We start from the raw sequence: 21,363 nt of genomic DNA, 5'->3' as shown, positions 1-21,363 counted from the left end.
TTTGTGCTCATAAACTGTGTCTTTTCGTAACAGATCTGTAGTCCAGTTTTGGAAGCGATTTCGTGCAGTTTTTCAATAGCGTCTTTTGTTTCCTTTATACCTTTCGTGACAATTGCCAAATCGTCTGCAAAAGCCAGGCATTTAATCTGTAGGTTTCCTAAGGTTATCCCTGTTGTGATGCATCCCATTCTTTTATGACCTTATCTAACACCAGATTGAAAAGGAGAGGTGAGAGGCCATCACCTTGTCGGACACCTGTGCGAATTTCAAAGGGCTCTGATAGTTCCCCACAGAACTTTACTTTGGAGGTCGTGTTCGTTAAAGTTTGCTCTATGATGGCCCGTGTTTTGTTGTCTACTTTGTATTCTGCTAGAATTTTGAAGAGAGTTTTCCGGTCGATAGAGTCGTACGCCTTTTTGAAGTCAACAAAGGTAATGATCAGGTTCTGTTTGTGTTGTAAAATCATTTTCAGGTTCCAAATTTGTTCCGCACAAGACCGCCCTTTACGGAAGCCTGCTTGGTGTTCCCCAATCAAGTGATCGGTCTGGCATTATAGTCCGTTCAGTAAAGCTTTAGAGAGGATTTTGTATGTGACTGGTAGTAGGGATATTCCTCTGTAGTTGTTCGGGTCAGTCTTGTCACCTTTTTTGTGTAGTGGGTGTATCCGGGCAGTTTTCCAGTCGTCAGGAATTTTCATGGTCTTCCAGATGTCTTCCAAGATCCTGTGGATGTCTTTGGTGAGTTCTGGGTCTTGTAACTTCCAGATTTCCGCGATGATGCCATCTTCTCTTGGTGCTCTACGATTCTTGAGTGACTTGATTATTTCTTTAACTTCTTCTAGAGTTGGAGGTTCACTATCTGGATTGTACGTGCTCGTTTCTGTCATCATTTCTTCCATAGGGGGATCTGTGTTGAGCAGTTTTTCAAAGTACTTTGCCAGAATGTCACAATTGCTTTTGGTATTGGTTTCTAGGGCTCCATCCGGTCTATATATCAACGACGCGTTTCGCCTTATTTAGGGATCTTCAGGTTATCTTTTCTAGATGGGCGCGAGAGGCACCAAGATTTCCGTCATCTACATCTACATCTACATGATTACTCTGCAATTCACATTTAAGTGCTTGGCAGAGGGTTGATCGAACCACAGTCATACTATCTCTCTACCATTCCACTCCCAAACAGCGCGCGGAAAAAACGAACACCTAAACCTTTCCGTTCGAGCTCTGATTTCTCTTATTTTATTTTGATGATCATTCCTACCTATGTAGGTTGGGCTCAACAAAATATTTTCGCATTCGGAAGAGAAAGTTGGTGACTGAAATTTCGTAAATAGATCTCGCCGCGACGAAAAACCACTTTGCTTTAATCACTTCCATCCCACCTCGCGTATCATATCTGCCACACTCTCTCCCTTATTACGTGATAATATAAAACGAGCTGCCCCTTTTTCCACCCTTTCGATCTTGGTGCCTCTCGCGTCCATCTAGAAAGGATAACCTGAAGATGCCTAAATAAGGCGAAACGCGTCGTTGAAAAATAAAAAAAAAAAGTAAAACTAAAATTGCAACCAATACTGTTCAGCACTGGTTTGCTGTCATGCCACATATGGACTGGAAGAAGCTTTCCATCGCCTGCCTCTCTGCAGCGCAGAGCGAAGCGGCGTCGGCATGTGGACGGCCCTGCTGCTGGCGGCAGCGACCGCGGCGGCGGGCGCGGCGTGCTGGTTCCTGCGGCGCAGCGCGTCCCACTGGGCGCGGCGCGGGCTGCCCCACCTGCGGCCGCACCTGCTGCTCGGCAACGCGGCCGGCTTCGCGCTGAACCGGCAGACGTGCGGCCAGGTGTTGGGCGAGCTGTACGCGCGCCTGCGCGGCCACCCGCTGGCCGGCATCTTCCTGCTGTGGCAGCCGGCGCTGCTGGTGCGCGACCCCGCCATCGCGGGCCGCGTGCTCGTCCGGGACTTCGAGTGCTTCCGCGACCGCGGCCACCGCGCCTCCGAGCCCATGCTGCAGGACCTCTTCTTCCTCAGCGGCGACCGCCGCTGGAGGACCCTCAGGGACAGCCTCGAGCCGGGGTTCGGACCGAAAGGCGCCAGGTAACGCCCTGAAGGTCACACCTTGCTTCCTTTACGTCACTTTCTAACTGAGCAGTCTATTAAATGTCACATAACTTGGCGAGTAGGTTACAAATGGCGAGCTGCACACGGCTTTAAATTGCTGTAAGGAAATTGTAACCTGCTCGGATATCATTGATAACCATGCCAAGAAACTGCAACAGGAGTTCTAAAGTAAACGTGTCATCTTGTTGTTGTTGTGGTCTTCAGTCCTGAGACTGGTTTGATGCAGCTCTCCATGCTACTCTATCCTGTGCAAGCTTCTTCATCTCCCAGTACCTACTGCAACCTACATCTGCTTAGTGTATTCATCTCTTGGTCTCCCTCTACGATTTTTACCCTCCACACTGCCCTCCAATACTAAATGAGTGATACCTTCATGCATCAGAACATGTCCTACCAACCGATCCCTTCTTCTAGTCAAGTTGTGCCACAAACTTCTCTTCTCCCCAATCCTATTCAGAACCTCCTCATTACTTATGTAATCTACCCATCTAACCTTCAGCATTCTTATGTAGCACCACATTTCGAAAGCTTCTATTCTCTTCTTGTCCAAACTAGTTATCGTCCATGTCTCACTTCCATACATGGCTACACTCCATACAAATACTTTCAGAAACGACTTCCTGACATTTAAATCTGCACTCGATGTTAACAAATTCCTCTTCTTGAGAAACGCTTTCCTTGCCATTGCCAGTCTCCATTTTATATCCTCTCTACTTCGACCATCATCGGTTATTTTACTCCCTAAATAGCAAAACTCCTTTACTACTTTAAGTGTCTCATTTCCTAATCTAATTCCCTCAGCATCACCCGACTTAATTTGACTACATTCCATTATCCTCGTTTTGCTTTTGTTGATGTTCATCTTATATCCTCCTTTCAAGACACTATCCATTCCGTTCAACTGCTCTTCCAAGTCCTTGCTGTCTCTGACAGAATTACAATGTCATCGGCGAACCTCAAAGTTTTTACTTCTTCTCCATGAATTTTAATACCTACTCCGAATTTTTCTTTTGTTTCCTTCACTGCTTGCTCAATATACAGATTGAATAACATCGGGGAGAGGCTACAACCCTGTCTTACTCCTTTCCCAACCACTGCTTCCCTTTCATGCCCCTCGACTCTTATAACTGCCATCTGGTTTCTGTACAAACTGTAAATAGCCTTTCGCTCCCTGTATTTTACCCCTGCCACCTTCAGAATTTGAAAGAGAGTATTCCAGTTAACATTGTCAAAAGCTTTCTCTAAGTCTACAAATGCTAGAAACGTAGGTTTGCCTTTTCTTAATCTTTCTTCTAAGATAAGTCGTAAGGTCAGCATTGCCTCACGTGTTCCAATATTTCTACAGAATCCAAACTGATCTTCCCTGAGGTCGGCTTCTACTAGTTTTTTCCATTTGTCTGTAAAGAATTCGCGCTAGTATATTGCAGCTGTGGCTTATTGAACTGATTGTTCGGTAATTTTCACATCTGTCAACACCTGCTTTCTTTGGGATTGTAATTATTATATTCTTCTCGAAGTCTGAGGGAATTTCGCATGTCTCATACATCTTGCTCACAAGATGGTAGAGTTTTGTCAGGACTGGCTCTCCCAAGGCTGTCAGTAGTTCTAGTGGAATGTTGTCTACTCCCGGGGCCTTGTTTCGGTGTCATCTTAGTGAGGAATATTGTTAAAAGAGTGAAGACGGCCGGAGTTGATCACTTTCCGTTTGGATTCGTGTGGTGTGCGTACTGTAAGAGCTTCGGTACACACACCATCGGATTATTTGACTTGTCGCTCTAACGAGGTAGGCGAGTGTCAGCAGTATGTCTCGTGGTCTTATCGTAGCGTGTTTATCTTCTTCCGTTAGGTCAGACGATAGAAATGCCACTTGCACGCTTAGAGTAGCAGATTGACGGTGACCAACTTTAAACAGACCTTGATTAATTTTCACACACATTTATTAAAATAGTAACAAGCATAAACATTATGTAGTTTGATTTTGGATGCTATTTACAACTGACAATTTGAAGTTCCTTTGGTATTAGTAGGTTAATCTTATTCTCACATTTCTCTGGTACTTGACAAAGTGTCTATACATTTATCTACGTGCCTAAGTACAGGAATATGGTAATCGTATTAGGCGCAGACTGAAACTTGACTATAGACTGGTACAGACTAATGCAGACAGGTACAGACTGGTGCAGACTGACTAATTGGAGGTCTGTACACTCGTTATAATACCTCACGCATTCAGGTATCACTGCGCGAGTGTGATCCACGAGGAGAAAAGGTTCTACGTTAGCAGCAATCTCATTGGCTGCGTTACATATTAATACGCGGATCGGCGGAAGCAGTATTTGGTCCGTCTCTAAGGCAGCGCCATCTCGTAGTGCGGAGATGGACGAGCGCTGCGCCTGCGCTGTTGTGCTTAGCGGGACGAGCTATAGTGGGAAAGTTGTGTACACGCTGACTATGCAGAACTATGTACACAACAATTCGGCTGCTAGAAAGAACAGTGAGTGGAAAAAAGTCACCACATTGTATGTTCATTAAAGCAAAGGGGACACCGTATTGCGCTCAGATGTGGGTGGATCGTCGTACCACAACTGTCGATCCCACTGTCATCAGGCCAGCTATGGAAGCAGCTATACTCTGGTGGAGTGAGGAATTACACTCTGCATTTTGTGGGAAGGATGGGGCTGGGGAGATAGGCAAAAAGGGAGGCACATCAAAACCAAAGAATCTCGCAGCCTTTCATTTAGCGTGTGTGAAATGTTGCCGAAACATTAGGCACTGTAGGAGGAGATTGTGGAAAGAGATCCCGTACACCACAAACCAGTCCACAAAAAGTATGAACGTATGGAATGCCTCTCATCCTATCTGATATTTTTTACATGTAATGAGAACATCAGAGGTTCTATTACGCCTCTATCGGCCACACCCGATGTTGCTTTTGCATTCACCCAGTGTTCATCTAGCTCATTTCTGCAGACACTGCTCACGCGCACCTAAAATTTGCAAGATATCGTAAATGAATAAAGCATGCTCTTTTTCACGAAAACATTTTACTCATTTATTTTTGTTAAAATTTTTTGGAACAGTTTCTTTTCTTCCAAGAACGTCATTATATTAGAGCGCAGATATACTTTTCGATCCTGCAACGAGAGAGACGTAAGCCATATTGTTATATACATTTGTACTTCCATTTGTAAACTATTTGAAAACTGTAGTGATTTGCGTCTTTTTGCAGTCGTATAGAAATCATTCGCTCTTTCCTGTACTACTTCCTTAACTCATTGAGTCCAATGATATAATTGTAAAATTTTTCATAACATTCCCCTTTGTGATCATATTTGGCATAGAATACAAGAAGAAATTGGCAAAAATTAACAGGGTAGTTTCACTTTGGACCCACTGGAACGTACAGTTTTCAACCACCAATGATTTCATGAGATATATTTGGAAGCAAGTTCGCATTTTCTTTTTTATATAGACACAGTCTCATATCTCGGAACTCTATGAAATCATAAAGTGTAAAACAGATCCCAGTCCTAAGCAACAAGCAAAAATCGGCCTAAAATCCCACCGACGCATGAGGCTGAAGATACCCGTTTGGCAAACCACCGTGTCCTGCTGGGTGAAGAAGTCCGTAACTGCCTGGTGCACATCCTCGACCGTCAGGAATCGTCGGCCCTCAAGGCTTTTGTAAGAGACCGTACATTAACCAGCCAAGGTCACTGATGTTCCACTTTTCGTAGCCATCGTGGATTTTCCGTTGCCCAATAGTGCATATTATGCCGGTTTACGTTACCGCTGTTCGTCGCTAAATAGAACGCGTGCAAAAAATCTCTCATAGTCCCGTAATTTCTCTTGTGCCCAGTGGCAGAACTGTACACGACGTTCAAAGCCGTCGCCATGCAATTCCTGGTGCATAGAATTATGGTACGTGTGCAATCGATGTTGATGTAGCATTCTCAACACCGACGTTTTTGAGATTTCCGAATCTCGCGCAATTTGTCTGCTATTGATGTGCGGATTAACCACGACAGCAACTAAAACACCTACTTGGGCATCATCATTTGTTGCAGGTCGTGGTTGACCTTTCACATGTGGCTGAACACTTCCTCTTTCCTTAAATAACGTAACTATCCGGCGAACCGTCCGGACACTTGGATGATGTCGTCCAGGATACCGAGCGGCATACATAGCACACGCCCGTTTGGCATTTTGATCACAATAGCCATACATCGACACGATATCGACCTTTTCGGCAATTGGTAAACGGTCGATTTTAACACGGGTAATGTATCACGAAGCAAATACCGTCCGCATTGGCGGAATGTTACGTAGTACCACGTAGTTATACGCTTGTGACTATTACAGCGCCATCTATCACAAAGCGAAAAAAGTGGTCCAACTAAAACATTCATATTTCTTTACGCACTACACGAATACGTAATAAAAATTGGGGTTCCTATTTTAAAACAACACAGTTGATATCCGTTTGACCTATGGCAGCGCCATCTAGCGGGCTAACCATAGCGCCATCTGGTTTCCCTCCTCAAGCTAGACGAATTTCGTTCTTTGGAGTTTTTTCGTTTGATGCTTATTTCGTAAGATATGTGACCCGGTCACTAACAATGGACCACCCTGTATATCACAATTAGTAAGTATTATTATATTTTGGATACGAATAAACTGATTTGATATTTTTGTTTCTGTTACAAGGTATTGCATAATACGTGTACAGAAGTGTAGGAAATTTAAGAGCCCCCAACATCTAACAGCACTCCGTTTAAAAATAAACATTTAAAATGAATTAGCTTGTGCTCACTAATTTTTTCCATCAATTCTGTGTAAATGGTTTGCTGGACCTGTATGTTAACAGACTACAGTCGCAGTTAGTGGCCTTGGATGTGTGTGATGTCCTTAGGTTAATTAGGTTTAAGTAGTTCTAAGTTCTAGGGGACTGATGACCACAGAAATTAAGTCCCATAGTGCTCAAAGCCACTTGAACCACTCAGTGCCTCTTCTGTTTTATTTTACCAAGTGTTTCTTTGTCACCCCTTTCCCCTTCAACCATTACCTTCTTCATTGCTCTTGACGGCCAATTTTTCGATATCCCAGCATCTGACGAAATCATTTCAGCACTTGCTCTCACAGAACCATCTTCAGAAACTCCATATTTTAATTTCTCCGCATAGTCGTATTTCGGATCGTGACCCTCATCGTGTTGTTTTCTATTTTCCGTAGGTGTCACATTTCAGCTGCCTGGATCCGACTATTTGCACGCTTACTCGCCCATCCGAGATTCAAATGCATAGGCCTATGTAGGTAGATCTATATACCGCTAACTTCTCCAGATATCTGCCCGACTACATTAAATGGATGTCCTACTGCCGCGGATCTTCCCTGGTTTCTACTTTCACGTACGCGTTTACATAGATGGGAAAGCCCAAGTTCTTAAATTAAAAAGCAGTTGTAATGGCTCACGTTCAGGTGTGATATTATGCTTTTCTTCACTTTTGTTTGCAATTAAGGTTTTTCTTTTTATGACATTTAGTCCCATTCTATTGTTTTATCATCTCTTCCACCTAGACACAAATGTCTTGAACATTTTGTTCACGGACGGCTGTTGTCACAAGCTAGTCTGGAAACGCGAAGCCTACGTAAAGAATGTTTCACAACAGATAACGCTTGATTACGTCAACGACATTAGTTTCATTTCTATGGGTCATTTTTCTTAGATATTTTAGGTCGCAGCATAAGTTCGCAACGTTTTTGTTTTGCATTTTGGTATTCCGATTGTTACGGGTTTATTTGTCGTTTGTCATTTTTTATTTGTACTTAATTGATGCTACCTGAGTGTACATACTGTCATTTTGTCATCTGGAGACAGTAGGAGGAGCTGTGGACGCTATGAAATGGGGTGCCAAGTGGAGAAATCGGAACAGTTCCGACATATTCTACTGTCTGAGTTCAATAGAGAGGTGGCAGCAGTGGACGCAGCCGGAAACATTTGCGCCGTGTGTAATGCCAATAGACAGAGCTCTGCAAAAAAATCATTTTCTCCGTTAAAGGAGGGACGTTTTGACGTTAGTGACTCTCCACCTTCAGAAAGACCACCGCAGATTCGTGAAGGTCGTTTAAACCAATTAATCCACAGTCATCCACGTCAGTGTACTCGAGAACTAGCAAATGTGGCGAACTGTGAGTATTGCTGTCCTGTATAGTTATTGAAGACGGGAAATGGTGGCTTTATGCGAAGATAAGGAAAATAATGTAATGGATGAGTCTAAACAAAACAGCAATTCCCCATAGAAAGGAATGCGAGCGCTCACAAAAGTTAATGTTATGCATGTGGTGGAACAGCGACGGTATGTTGTACTACGAGGTGCATTCAAGTTCTAAGGCCTCCGATTTGTTTCTAATTAACTACTCACCCGAAATCGATGAAACTGGCGTTACTTCTCGACGTAATCGCCCTGCAGACGTACACATTTTTCACAATCCTGACGCCACGATTCCATGGCAGCGGCGAAGGCTTCTTTAGGAGTCTGTTTTGACCACTGGAAAATCGCTGAGGCAATAGCAGCACGGCTGGTGAATGTGCGGCCACGGAGAGTGTCTTTCATTGTTGGAAAAAGCCAAAAGTCTTTAGGAGCCAGGTCAGGTGAGTAGGGAGCATGAAGAATCACTTCAAAGTTGTTATCACGAAGAAACTGTTGCGTAACGTTAGCTCGATGTGCGGGTGCGTTGTCTTGGTGAAACAGCACACGCTCAGCCCTTCCCGGACGTTTTTGTTGCAGTGCAGGAAGGAATTTGTCCTTCAAAACATTTTCGTAGGATGCACCTGTTACCGTAGTGCCCTTTGGAACGCAATAGGTGAGGATTACGCCCTCGCTGTCCCAGAACATGGACACCATCAGTTTTTCAGTACTGGCGGTTACCCGAAATGTTTTTGGTGGCGGTGAATCTGTGTGCTTCCATTGAGCTGACTGGTGCCTCGTGATGACTGGGTGTTGTGTGATGTCCTTAGGTTAGTTAGGTTTAAGTAGTTCTAAGTTCTAGGGGACTGATGACCATAGATGTTATGTCCCATAGTGCTCAGAGCCATTTGAACCATTCTTTTTTTTTTTTTTTTTTGAGCTGACTGGCGCTTTGTTTCTGGATTGAAAAATGGCATCCACGTCTCATCCATTGTCACAACCGACGAAAAGAAAGTCCCATTCATGCTGTCGTTGCGCGTCAACATTGCTTGGCAACATGCCACACGGGCAGCCATGTGGTCGTCCGTCAGCGTTTGTGGCACCCACCTGGAGGACACTTTTCGCGTTTGCAGGTCGTCATGCAGGATTGTGTGCACAGAACCTACAAAGATGCCAACTCTGGAGGCGATCTGTTCAACAGCCATTCGGCAATCCCCCAAAACAATTCTCTGCAATTTTTTGATCATGTTGTCAGACCGGCTTGTGCGAGCCCGAGGTTGTTTCGGTTTGTTGTCACACGATGTTCTGCCTTCATTGAACTGTCGCACCACGAACGCACTTTCGACACATCCATAACTCCATCACCACATGTCTCCTTCAACTGTCGATAAATTTCAATTGGTTTCACACCATGCAAATTCAGAAAACGAATGATTGCACGCTGTTCAAGTAAGGAAAACGTAGCCATTTTAATTATTTAAAACAGTTCTCATTCTCGCCGCTGGCGGTAAAATTGCATCTGTCGTACGGTGCTGCCATCTCTGGGAGGTATTGAAAATGAACGCGGCCTCATTTTAAAACAATGCGCATGTTTCTATCTCTTTCCATTCCGGAGAAAAAAAATCGGAGGCCTTAGAACTTGAATGCACCTCGTACAAATTGCTTCCGCAAGGTGTAACCATGACTGCTGACATTTATGGTCAACCACTGAGATGTCTTGCGGACACGTCCAAGGAGTCCCACCAGGATGACTGCGTGAAGTGATGCTACTCCACGGTAACACCAGCCCGCGTTGTGTTGGGACTGACAAAGAACAGTATACGGGAGTTGGTTGGAAAGACACGCCACACCCACCTTATGCACCTGATCACCTTTTCAGCTCTCTGTCAAACACCCTTCAAGGATCTTCCTTTCCGGATGAAAATGCGCTACAACGATGGTTCAACGAGTTCTTAGCCTCAAAACCCTGTGATACAGTCGCAGACTCGAAAAGTTACCCAGCGTCGGCAGCTGTTGTATACAGTGAAGGAGAATCTGTTATTGGTGACTGAAGTGTTCATTAAACTTAGGGGGAAAATCCTAAGAATTTATGTACCAACCGAACATTAATTTGCGGTGGCCCTGGGATGTATTTCCAGACCGAGGCCGGCTGTTTCACTGCCGTCTCCACAGGCAACTATTCGCAGAACAGAGGGGACAGACAGGGCAGTGGCAGTGGTGACGAAGGCCATGAGACGGCTCCATAATAGCCTCCAAGTTTCTCCATCACGAATTCCCAGAACAGACTGCCCAAACATCAAGCGATGAAGCCCAAGGGGTGAGAGAGAAGGTCTCCATTACATCCGACTGCAGCAGACCGTGTCTCTGAAATCCGTCCCTCTGTAGTGAATTAGACAGTCTGTGAATCAGTACTTACAATCGATATTTTGTTGTACGAAGAACTTGCGATGGGTGAATTACACTGCCCCTGTACACATTTGTGTATCAGGTTTATGCAAACATTTTATTGCAGACATTCTGTGTAAACAAATGTTTGGCGCATTGGAAATACTGTGCGTCCTAGTGTTCGCGTCTGGTAGTCAAGACTGGAGCATACGCTTTTGTGGCTCGTTGCGTACTTCACTTTTCACAGATCAATGTTATTTATACGTCGCCGGTCTTTTCCCAGTTGGCTTGACAGCGATTTCTCATCCCCAGTATTTCTCCATAGTAAATACCGGCCATCTTGAGATTCTCACTTCGCAAACGATAAGGCCTTTCAGAAACATACATGCGATTTCACAAGATTACATCTTCCACATGAATAAGACATAACCTTTCCGTAAATCTCAGCTTACGTATAGGAATAGAAACTTCATAGTTTCAAAAGAGCCAAAGTCGTAACTTTTACGTTTGTCCACAGCAACTTTTCCAATTAAGTTTAGGATCAAAGATTTAATTTAACTTTCACAAATGTTCAGTGTCTCAATCTGACGCAAGACAAACATCCAGACGATTGTAAAACTCGTCCCATACATTTTTCAGCTTGTCTGCGGTCACTACATTCAGTTGCCATTGCGGTATCCCTCTTCCACACAATCCATTCTATTTGCGTATCTGGGACAGTTACGGAATTCTTACGCTGTAGCGTGCGATCACTCCAACGAGTATGTATAACCGTTACACTCCGTGACTAACAGAATGAGGCGGTCTTTGGAATGATCAAACAATGTTACTCGGTGCGATGACAATTATGCGAGGAAGTAATGATGTAGACAATTGTTGTTCTTTGTCTAGGTAATTGTTGTACGACGCGATTACACAATTGTAACGGATTATGCAATTTAAGTCCTTATGTGTTACTAGTCTGAAAAATATATTCTATTAAGTTCCAGCTTTGTTTTCCAATTAATATATTTAGGATCAAACTTTCCAATATATACTTGGGGTTAGGGGTATAACTGCAGATATTTTTGTTGCTGACTGAGGAGAGTGTACTGAACGACATTATGCCAGTAATTATTTCATCTGCGGACTAATAACTGTAGCTACTAGAAACGGTATGTTTTTAGGTTGGTCAGTAGCTCCAAGCACACGTCTCAAGAGGAAGCCATTAATGCTTATTTTCCCACGGACAGCAGATCAGGTGTCAAAAGTGTGTATGCGTGAAAGCAAACCAGTTAGTCTATACTGACAGGCGTAGTCCTCTTACAAGGGAACATTCCCAAGTGTCAATAAACGATCTTTGTTAAACTTGGCAGTTGTGTAGACGTAGCAAAATAAGGCAATACGTATTTTTTATATTCTGCCTAGTTGCACTTTTACGGGATTATGCACACCACGAACGGTAATTTGGCATATTACGTTTGGAAGGAATATCTCCGAAACAATGATACATAAAATATGTTACTCATATAAGAGTTGATATGTAATTAACGTTCTGGAAAACTGAATTTGTTTTGTAATAACTAGAAATTTTGCAGAATACCCCATCACCATTCATTAATTTTGAGAAATAACAACTTGTGTTACAACATAAATTAAAGAAGCCTTCAAGCTATGAAGATACATATATAATGAAGCTGGTTTCTTAAATGACAGCAGGAGCGCTCTCCTGGTTGTCCCATGCACCCTGGATGCAAAATCGTACGTCAGTCTGGTCATTCGATATGTTGTGAAGTCATTCACGAACAGCATTACAGGGTTTTTTTTCCAGCAGGCAAGAGTATATTCAATACACCTAATTAAAATATCTAAACATTCATTACTATTTAAGAGAATATCAAGCAGTAAATTACGTAACATGTTTGCCAGAAGAGTGTTAGACGCAGAGAAAAAGCAACAAACACATAGAGTTGGGTACACATGGGTACATATTAACTTCCCAATGATCACAAAACCTGTGCCTATTACTCAACAGCCTGTAAAATAGGCTATATATGGTTCAAATGACTCTGAGCACTATGGGACTTAACATCTGACGTCATCAGTCCCCTAGAAAGCCGGAAGCGCGGGACTGTTACAATCGCAGGTTCGAATCCTGCCTCGGGCATGGATGTGTGTGATGTCCTTAGGTTAGTTAGGTTTAAGTAGATCTAAGTTCTAGGGGACTGATGACCACAGATGTTAAGTCCCATAGTGCTCAGAGCCATTTTTCCCCCCTAGAACTTAGAACTCCTTGAACCTAACTAACCTAGGGACATCACACACATCTATGCCCGAGGCAGGATTCGAACCTGCGACCGTAGCGGTCGTGTGGTTCCAGATTGAAGCGCCTAGAACCGCTCGGCCGCAATGGCCGGCAAAGTAGGCTGCTTCTGGATTGTAAAAATCTGCATAGAATGGATGCGTGGACAGAAACTGCAATCTCGTAATAGTTCTGTTTGGGGAACGTTTCCTTTGACGGAATTTTCACTTTTAATCGATTATGAAGACAGCTACTATCCAGCCTCCACTGAGAGAGCAACTCGCGCACGTAAGTGCACTCCTTACTATCCACCAATGTTGAAAGGAATTCAGTGGACAAAATTGCGCGGTCCAAAAATTAAGATTGTTATTTACTACAATTTTATCAGTATCGCCAATGCTGAAACCTGACTGAATATGAAAGACATCCTCTACATCAATTATCCACTCCGCAAATCCATGAAACGGTAGCAATCAGACTTCAAAGTTTATGTAATGTTGTTACAGAAGGATTAGTCACATTATTAGTGTGCAAAATAACATTAAAACTATAATCTAAAGACTGTCCCCTCAATAATTAACTTACGTAGTTTGTGAGAGGCCTTAGTCAGCTTCTGTTGATATTCACTGACGCGTAAACGAAAGTTGGTAGGCGTGTTGCTTCATCTGAAAGATAATATCTACCCAGATTTCGTGGCAGTCGTATAAGAGTGGTGTTAGTGGCGCCTCTATGAGGATGCAAATCAGGTCTGCTGTCAATACACGCTGTGCCGGTAGTGAGAGTTAGTTACCTTTGGGACTGGACGTGGTGAGTCGATATTAGTACAGAACGTCTTTCAAGGCGACAAAGACGCCATTTTGTAGGAATGCATGCTTTCGCGGCAATATCCGTTAATAAAACGTTCTCTGGTTTCGAGCCGCGTCAAGTGGTTGACTGCCCACGAGCTTTCGGCAGAGATCTCCTCTGCCATTTTCAAGTGGATGAATGCCGTGTGGTTGTCATTGCCGTGCTCATATAGCCTCGCCTTCGCTCGTGACGTCACTGGTGTTCGGTCCCGCACCATATATGGTAATGTTTTGGCTGCGCGACTGCCGGGCCCACTTCAACTCCCAGATCCCACGCTGTACTCAGCGGCAATCCACCGTCTCCATTAAAGGTGTTGTCAGAAATTCTAATCTCTATGGCCTCCTTAGGCACACTCTGACGTCATCATATTTCTTACATCATTTCGAAGACATCGCCTTGGACACGGCTGCTACAAAGCGGAGCTGTTTTTATCGCTACGTCGACGATACCTTCGTCATTTGCTCACATGGACAAGAAAAGTTAGAAGAGTTCCTGGAGCACCTCAGCAGTGTCCACGACCACATCAGCTTCACAATGGAAGTAGAGAAGGAGGGTTCCCTGCCGTTCTTGGACGTGCTTGTCCGCCGTAAACCCAGTCGGTCTCTAGGTCATAGCATTTGCCGCAAGCGCACCCTCACGGAGCGGTATCTGGACGCCGCTAGCTTCCACCAGACAGAACAGAAACAGTCAGTTTTCACGACCTTAGTACATCGAGCTGAAACCGTCTCAGACGCTGAAAACTTGCCGAAAGAATTGAACCACTTACGCAAAGTTTTTAAGGAAAACAGTTACAACAACAAAAAGATCTCACAAGCAGTGCCATCCAAGTCTCAAAGGAAGAAGACCTCTGAAGAAGACACCAAGCAGGTTGCATTTTGACCATTTTGTGGTTCGACAACAAGGAAGATTAGTCGGCTCCTGGAAAGGCATAAAATACGAGGTGCATTCAAGTTCTAAGGCCTCCAATTTTTTATCTCCGGACTGGAAAGAGATACAAACATGCACATTGTTTTAAAATGAGGCCGCGTTCTTTGTCAATACGTCCCAGAGATGGCAGCACCGTACGGCAGATGGAAAATTTTACCAGCAGCGGCGAGAATGACAACTGTTTTAAATACTTAAAATGGCGACTTTTCCTTACTTGAACAAAGTGCAATCATTCGTTTTCTGAATTTGCGTAGTGTGAAACCAATTGAAATTCATCGACAGTTGAAGGAGACATGTGGTGATGGAGTTATGGATGTGTCGAAACTGCGTTCGTGGGTGCGACAGTTTAATGAAGGCAGAACATCGTGTGACAACAAACCGAAACAACCTCGGGCTCGCACAAGCCGGTCTGACGACATGATCGAGAAAGTGGAGAGAATTGTTTCGGGGGATCGCCGAATGACTGTTGAACAGATCGCCTCCAGAGTTGGCATTTCTGTGGATTCTCTGCACACAATCCTGCATGACGACCTGAAAATGCGAAAAGTGTCATCCAGGTGGGTGCCACGAATGCTGACGGACGACCACATGGCTGCCCGTGTGGCATGTTGCCGAGCAATGTTGACGCGCAATGACAGCATGAATGGGACTTTCTTTTCGTCGGTTGTGACAACGGATGAGACGTGGATGCCATTTTTCAATCCAGAAACAAAGCGCCAGTCAGCTCAATGGCAGCACACAGATTCACCGCCACCAAAAAAATTTCGGGTAACCGCCAGTGCTGAAAAAATGATGGTGTCCATGTTCTGGGACAGCGAGGGCGTAATCCTTACCCATTGCCTTCCAAAGGGCAGTACGGTAACAGGTGCGTCCTTCGAAAATGTTTTGAAGAACAAATTCCTTCCTGCACTGCAACAAAAACGTCCGGGAAGGGCTGCGCGTGTGCTGTTTCACCAAGACAACGCACCCGCACATCGAGCTAACGTTACGCAACAGTTTCGTCGTGATAACTGAAATGATTCCTCATGCTCCCTACTCACCTGACCTGGCTCCTAGCGACTTTTGGCTTTTTCCAACAATGAAAGACACTCTCCGTGGCCGCACATTCACCAGCTGTGCTGCTATTGCCTCAGCGATTTTCCAGTGGTCAAAACAGACTCCTAAAGAAGCCTTCGTCGCTGCCATGGAATCATGGCGTCATCGTTGTGAAAAATGTGTACGTCTGCAGGGCGATTACGTCGAGAAGTAACGCCAGTTTCATAGATTTCGGGTGAGTAGTTAATTAGAAAAAACATCGGAGGCTTTAGAACTTGAATGTACCTCGTAGACACAATCTTCAGGCCTCCGACAAAGATCCGGCAACTAATGTAATCTGTGAAAGACGATGTAGGCCTCAGAACGCCAGGAATTTACAAGATACCGCTTGGATGTGGGCAGTTCTATGTCGGCCAGACTGTTCGCACTTTTGAACAGCGCCGTATGGAACATGAAACGTGTTAACGTCTGCGCTATCCCGAAAAGTCAGCTGTAGCAGAACGTGCTCTGCATAGCGGACACCGACTTGCATTCGATGAGACGTCTATTATTAAACGGAGAAATGGCTTCTGGGACAGCGTGATGAACAAGGCCATAGAGATTAGAATTTCTGACACCTTCAATAGGGACAGTGGATTGCGGCTGAGTACAGCGTGGGATCCGGTGTTGAGAGAGTTGAAGCGGGCCCGGCAGTCGCGCGGCCAGAACATTACCATATATGGTGCGGGACCGAGCTCCAGTGACGTCACGAGCGACGGCGCGACTATACAGAGTGAGTCACGTAACGTTACCGCTGGATATATTTCGTAAACAACATCAAATACTGACGAATCGATCCCACAGACCGAACGTGAGGAGAGGGGCTAGTGTAATTGGTTAATACAAACCATACAAAAATGCACGGAAGTATGTTTTTAACACAAACCTACGTTTTTTTAAATGGAACCCCGTTAGTTTTGTTAGCACATCTGAACACATAAACAAATACGTAATCATTGCCGTTTGTTGCATTGTAAAATGTTAATTACATCCGGAGATATTGTAACCTAAAGTTGACGCTTGAGTACCACTCCTCCGCTGTTCGATCGTGTGTATCGGAGAGCACCGAATTACGTAGGGATCCAAAGGGAACGGTGATGGACCTTAGGTACAGAAGAGACTGGAACAGCACATTACGTCCACATGCTAACACCTTTTTATTGGTCTTTTTCACTGACGCACATGTACACTACCATGAGGGGTGAGGTACACGTACACGCGTGGTTTCCGTTTTCAATTACGGAGTGGAATAGAGTGTGTCCCGACATGTCAGGCCAACAGATGTTAAATGTGGTGGCCATCATTTGCTGCACACAATTGCAATCTCTGGCGTAATGAATGTCGTACACGCCGCAGTACATCTGGTGTAATGTCGCCGCAGGCTGCCACAATACGTTGTTTCATATCCTCTGGGGTTGTAGGCACATCACGGTACACATCTCCTTTAACGTACCCCACAGAAAGAAGTCCAGAGGTGTAAGATCAGGAGAACGGGCTGGCCAATTTATGCGTCCTCCACGTCCTATGAAACGCCCGTCGAATGTGTACCTCACCCCTCATGGTAATGTACATGTGCGTCAGTGAAAAAGACCAATAAAAAGGTGTTAGCATGTGGACGTAATGTGCTGTTCCAGTCTCTTCTGTACCTAAGGGCCGTCACCGTTCCCTTTGAATCCCTGCGTAATTCGGTGCTCTCCGATACACACGATCGAACAGCGGAGGAGTGGTACTCAAGCGTCAACTTTAGGTTACAATATCTCCGGATGTAATTAACATTTTGCAATGCAACAAACGGCAATGATTACGTATTTGTTTATGTGTTCAGATGTGCTAATAAAACTAACAGGGTTCCATTTAAAAAAAACGTAGGTTTGTGTTAAAACACATACTTCCGTGAATTTTTGTATTGTTTGTATTAACCAATTACACTAGCCCCTGTCCTCACGTTCGGTCTGTGTAATCGCTTCGTCGGTATTTGATGTGGTTTGCGAAATATATCCAGCGGTAGTGTTAGGTGACTCACCCTGTATAAGCACGGCAATGACAGCCACACGACAGTCACCCATTTGACAATGGCAGAGGAGATCTCTGCCGATAGCTCGTGGGCAGTAAACCACTTGAGGCGGCTCGAAACCCGAGAATGTTTTATTAAAAGACGTCATTGTCTGAACTTCACTGAGATTGAAATAGGTCGTCTAAAAGGGCTACGAGAAGCTGTCGCAGAAAGAATTTTCAGCAATGTAGACACTGCACACGAATGCAAGCGGCGGTGGTCGCAAGAGCGTAGGGTCGCAATAATACAGGTCTCCGGACGGCCACGTGGAACTACCGACAGGCAAGACCATCGTGTTCAGCGGATGGATCTAGCTCATCGCACTGCAGCTGCGGCTGCAATTTCACATAAGTTGGCACCACAGTGATACAACGAATAGATACAAATCGGTTACTTCAAGCACAGATCCGAGCCGACCCCTGTAGTGCATTCCACTGACCCCATACCACTGCCATTTGTAATTTCGGTGGTGTCAAACCAGAGCTTATTCGAGGGCAGAGTGGATGTCTGCTGCTTTTTCTGATGAAATCTATGTCTGCCTCTGCGTCAGTGATGGACGTATGTTGAGTAAAAGGAGGCTAGTTAAAGTCCCGCAACCAACTTGTCTGCGTGCTAGACGCCCTGAACCTACACTTTGCGTTATGGTCTAGCGTGTGACAGGAGGAGTAATCTCGTGGCTATCTCACACCCCTTGACTGCAATACTGTACGTCAGTCCAGTGATTTTACTTGTTGTGTTGCCATTCACGAACTGCATTCAGGGGTATTTTCCAAGAGGATAATTCTCGCCCATATGCCGTTGTTGTAGCCTGACGTGCTCCACGGAGTGCCGAAATCTTGCTTTGACCTGCACTATCACCAGATCTGCCTCCAATCGAGAAGATATGGGACATCATCGGACGGCAACTCCAGTGTCATGCATAAACAGCATTAACCGTCTCTGTACGAGGTGCATTCAAGTTCTAAGGCCTCCGACTTTTTTTCTAATTAACTACTCACCCGAAACCGATGAAACTGGCGTTACTTCTCGACGTAATCGCCCTGCAGACGTACACATTTTCCACAACGATGACGCCATGATTCCATGGCAGCGGCGAAGGCTTCTTTAGGAGACTGTTTTGACCACTGGAAAATCGCTGAGACAATAGCAGCACGGCTGGTGAATGTGCGGCCACGGAGAGTGTCTTTCATTGTTGGAAAAAGCCAAAAGTCACTAGGAGCCAGGTCAGGTGAGTAGGGAGCATGAGGAATCTCTTCAAAGTTGTTATCACGAAGAAACTGTTGCGTAACGCTAGCTCGATGTGCGGGTGCGTTGTCTTGGTGAAACAGCACACGCGCAGCCCTTCCCGGACGTTTTTGTTGCAGTGCAGGAAGGAATTTGTTCTTCAAAACATTTTCGTAGGATGCACCTATTACCGTAGTGCCCTTTGGAACGCAATGGGTAAGGATTACGCCCTCGCTGTCCCAGAACATGGACACCATCGTTTTTTCAGCACTGGCGGTTACCCGAAATTCTTTTGGTGGCGGTGAATCTGTGTGCTTCCATTGAGCTGACTAGAGCTTTGTTTCTGGATTGAAAAATGGCATCCACGTCTCATCCATTGTCACAACCGACGAAAAGAAAGTCCCATTCATGCTGTCATTGCGCGTCAACATTGCTAGGCAACATGCCACACGGGCAGCCGTGTCGTCGTCCGTCAGCATTCGTGGCACCCACCTGGATGACACTTCTCGAATTTTCAGGTCGTCATGCAGGATTGTGTGCACAGAACCCACAGAAATGCCAACTCTGGAGGCGATCTGTTCAACAGTCATTCGGCGATCCCCCAAAACAATTCTCTCCACTTTCTCGATCATGTCGTCAGACCGGCTTGTGCGAGCCCGAGGTTGTTTCGGTTTGTTGTCACACGATGTTCTGCCTTCATTAAACTGTCGCACCCACGAACGCACTTTCGACACATCCATAACTCCATCATCACATGTCTCCTTCAACTGTCGATGAATTTCAATTGGTTTCACAGCACGCAAGTTCAGAAAACGAATGATTGCACGCTGTTCAAGTAAGGAAAACGTCGCCATTTTAAGTATTTAAAACAGTTCTCATTCTTGCCGCTGGCGGTAAAATTCCATCTGCCGTATGGTGCTGCCATCTCTGGGACATATTGACAATGAACGCGGCCTCATTTTAAAACAATGTGCATGTTTCTATCTCTATCCAGTCCGGAGAAAAAAAATGGTGGCCTTAGAACTTGAATGCACCTCGTACCAACCGACCAAGTGTAACAGGCATGGCACTCCAGCCCACAAACTGACATCCGGCACCTGTACAACAAAATCCATACAAGTTTGAGTGCTTGCATTAAACACTATGGCGGTTACACCGGTTATTAATATCTTATAATATTATCATTATTCCATCCAGGATTTTACATTGTTTTATTAGTTTAGATCACTTATGGAAAGCTGGGTGTTCTCATTCTGTCCAAAATGGACGTCTTAATTCCACCTTCCCTCATCATCTTCTAATTGTTTCACTTATCCACCTCAATCATCTGGATGGTGGAGAAAAGGAATTTCATTTCTGATGCCTGGAGCCTCGGTGACCAACTCTTTGTATGCGCTATTGCTCTGATACCGTTGGTCAATATAGGTACGAGTAGCTGTTGAACATCACTAATTTTTGCTTTTCTAGAATCTTGTCGTCCCATATGTGTTGATAGAATTGAGCGCCCTCTTGCACTCCGACAGGATATTACCAGGAGAGTGCAAAAGTGTGTTCAATTCTGTCAACAAGTGAGGACCCATTTATGTCACGACAATATTTCAGAAAAAGCAAAATTAGTGATGTTCAACAGCTACTTAGTGCCTATAATGAATGAATGAATGATCATGTAAAATTAATTGTTGGTAAGGCGGGTTCCAGGTCCTTAGAAAATGTAGTCGACCAACAAAGGAGGTGGCTTACAAAACACTCGTTCGACCTATATTTGAGTATTGCTCATCAGTGTGGGATCTGTACCAGTTCGGGTCGACAGAGGAGATACAGAAGATCCAAAGAAGAGCGGCGCGTTTCGTCACACGGTAATTTTGTAAGCGTGATAGCGTTACGGAGATGTTTAACAAACTCAAGTGGCAGACTCTGCAAGAGAGGCGCTCTGCATCGCGGTGTAGCTTGCTGTCCAGGTTTCGAGACGGTGCTTTTCTGGATGAGGTATCGAATATATTGCTTCCCCCTACTTATACCTCCCGAGGAGATCACGAATGTAAAATGAGAGAGATTCGAGCGCGCACGGAGGCTTTCCGGCTGTCGTTCTTGCCGCGAACCATACGCGACTGGAACAGGAAAGGGAGGTAATGACAGTGGCACGTAAAGTGCCCTCCGCCACACGCCGTTGAGTGGCTTGCGGAGTATAAATGTAGATGTAGATAAGGACCTACGCTATCAAAGCATGTACCATCACAAAAGGAGGGTCATCAAGGCTCCAGGCGTCACA

The 21,363-nt window shown here is 44.8% G+C and overlaps 1 protein-coding gene across 1 annotated transcript in view; it reads left to right on the top strand.

Moving 5' to 3' along the window:
• Positions 1–1,877: 1,877 nt before the first annotated feature.
• Positions 1,878–21,363, top strand: part of LOC126095701 (uncharacterized) — a 230,695-nt gene continuing 211,209 nt past the window's right edge. Inside the window, exon 1 of the mRNA XM_049910453.1 lies at positions 1,878–2,092. Within this exon, the coding sequence (XP_049766410.1) occupies positions 2,001–2,092 (92 nt within the window). The 5' untranslated portion in view covers positions 1,878–2,000. The remainder of the gene's footprint in view (positions 2,093–21,363) is intronic.

The sequence above is a fragment of the Schistocerca cancellata genome, chromosome 8 (genome assembly GCF_023864275.1).
Source record: "Schistocerca cancellata isolate TAMUIC-IGC-003103 chromosome 8, iqSchCanc2.1, whole genome shotgun sequence".
Taxonomy (NCBI): domain Eukaryota; kingdom Metazoa; phylum Arthropoda; class Insecta; order Orthoptera; family Acrididae; genus Schistocerca; species Schistocerca cancellata.
The sequence above is the reverse complement of the archived record's forward strand: the minus strand, read 5'-3'. Positions and strand labels throughout refer to the sequence as shown.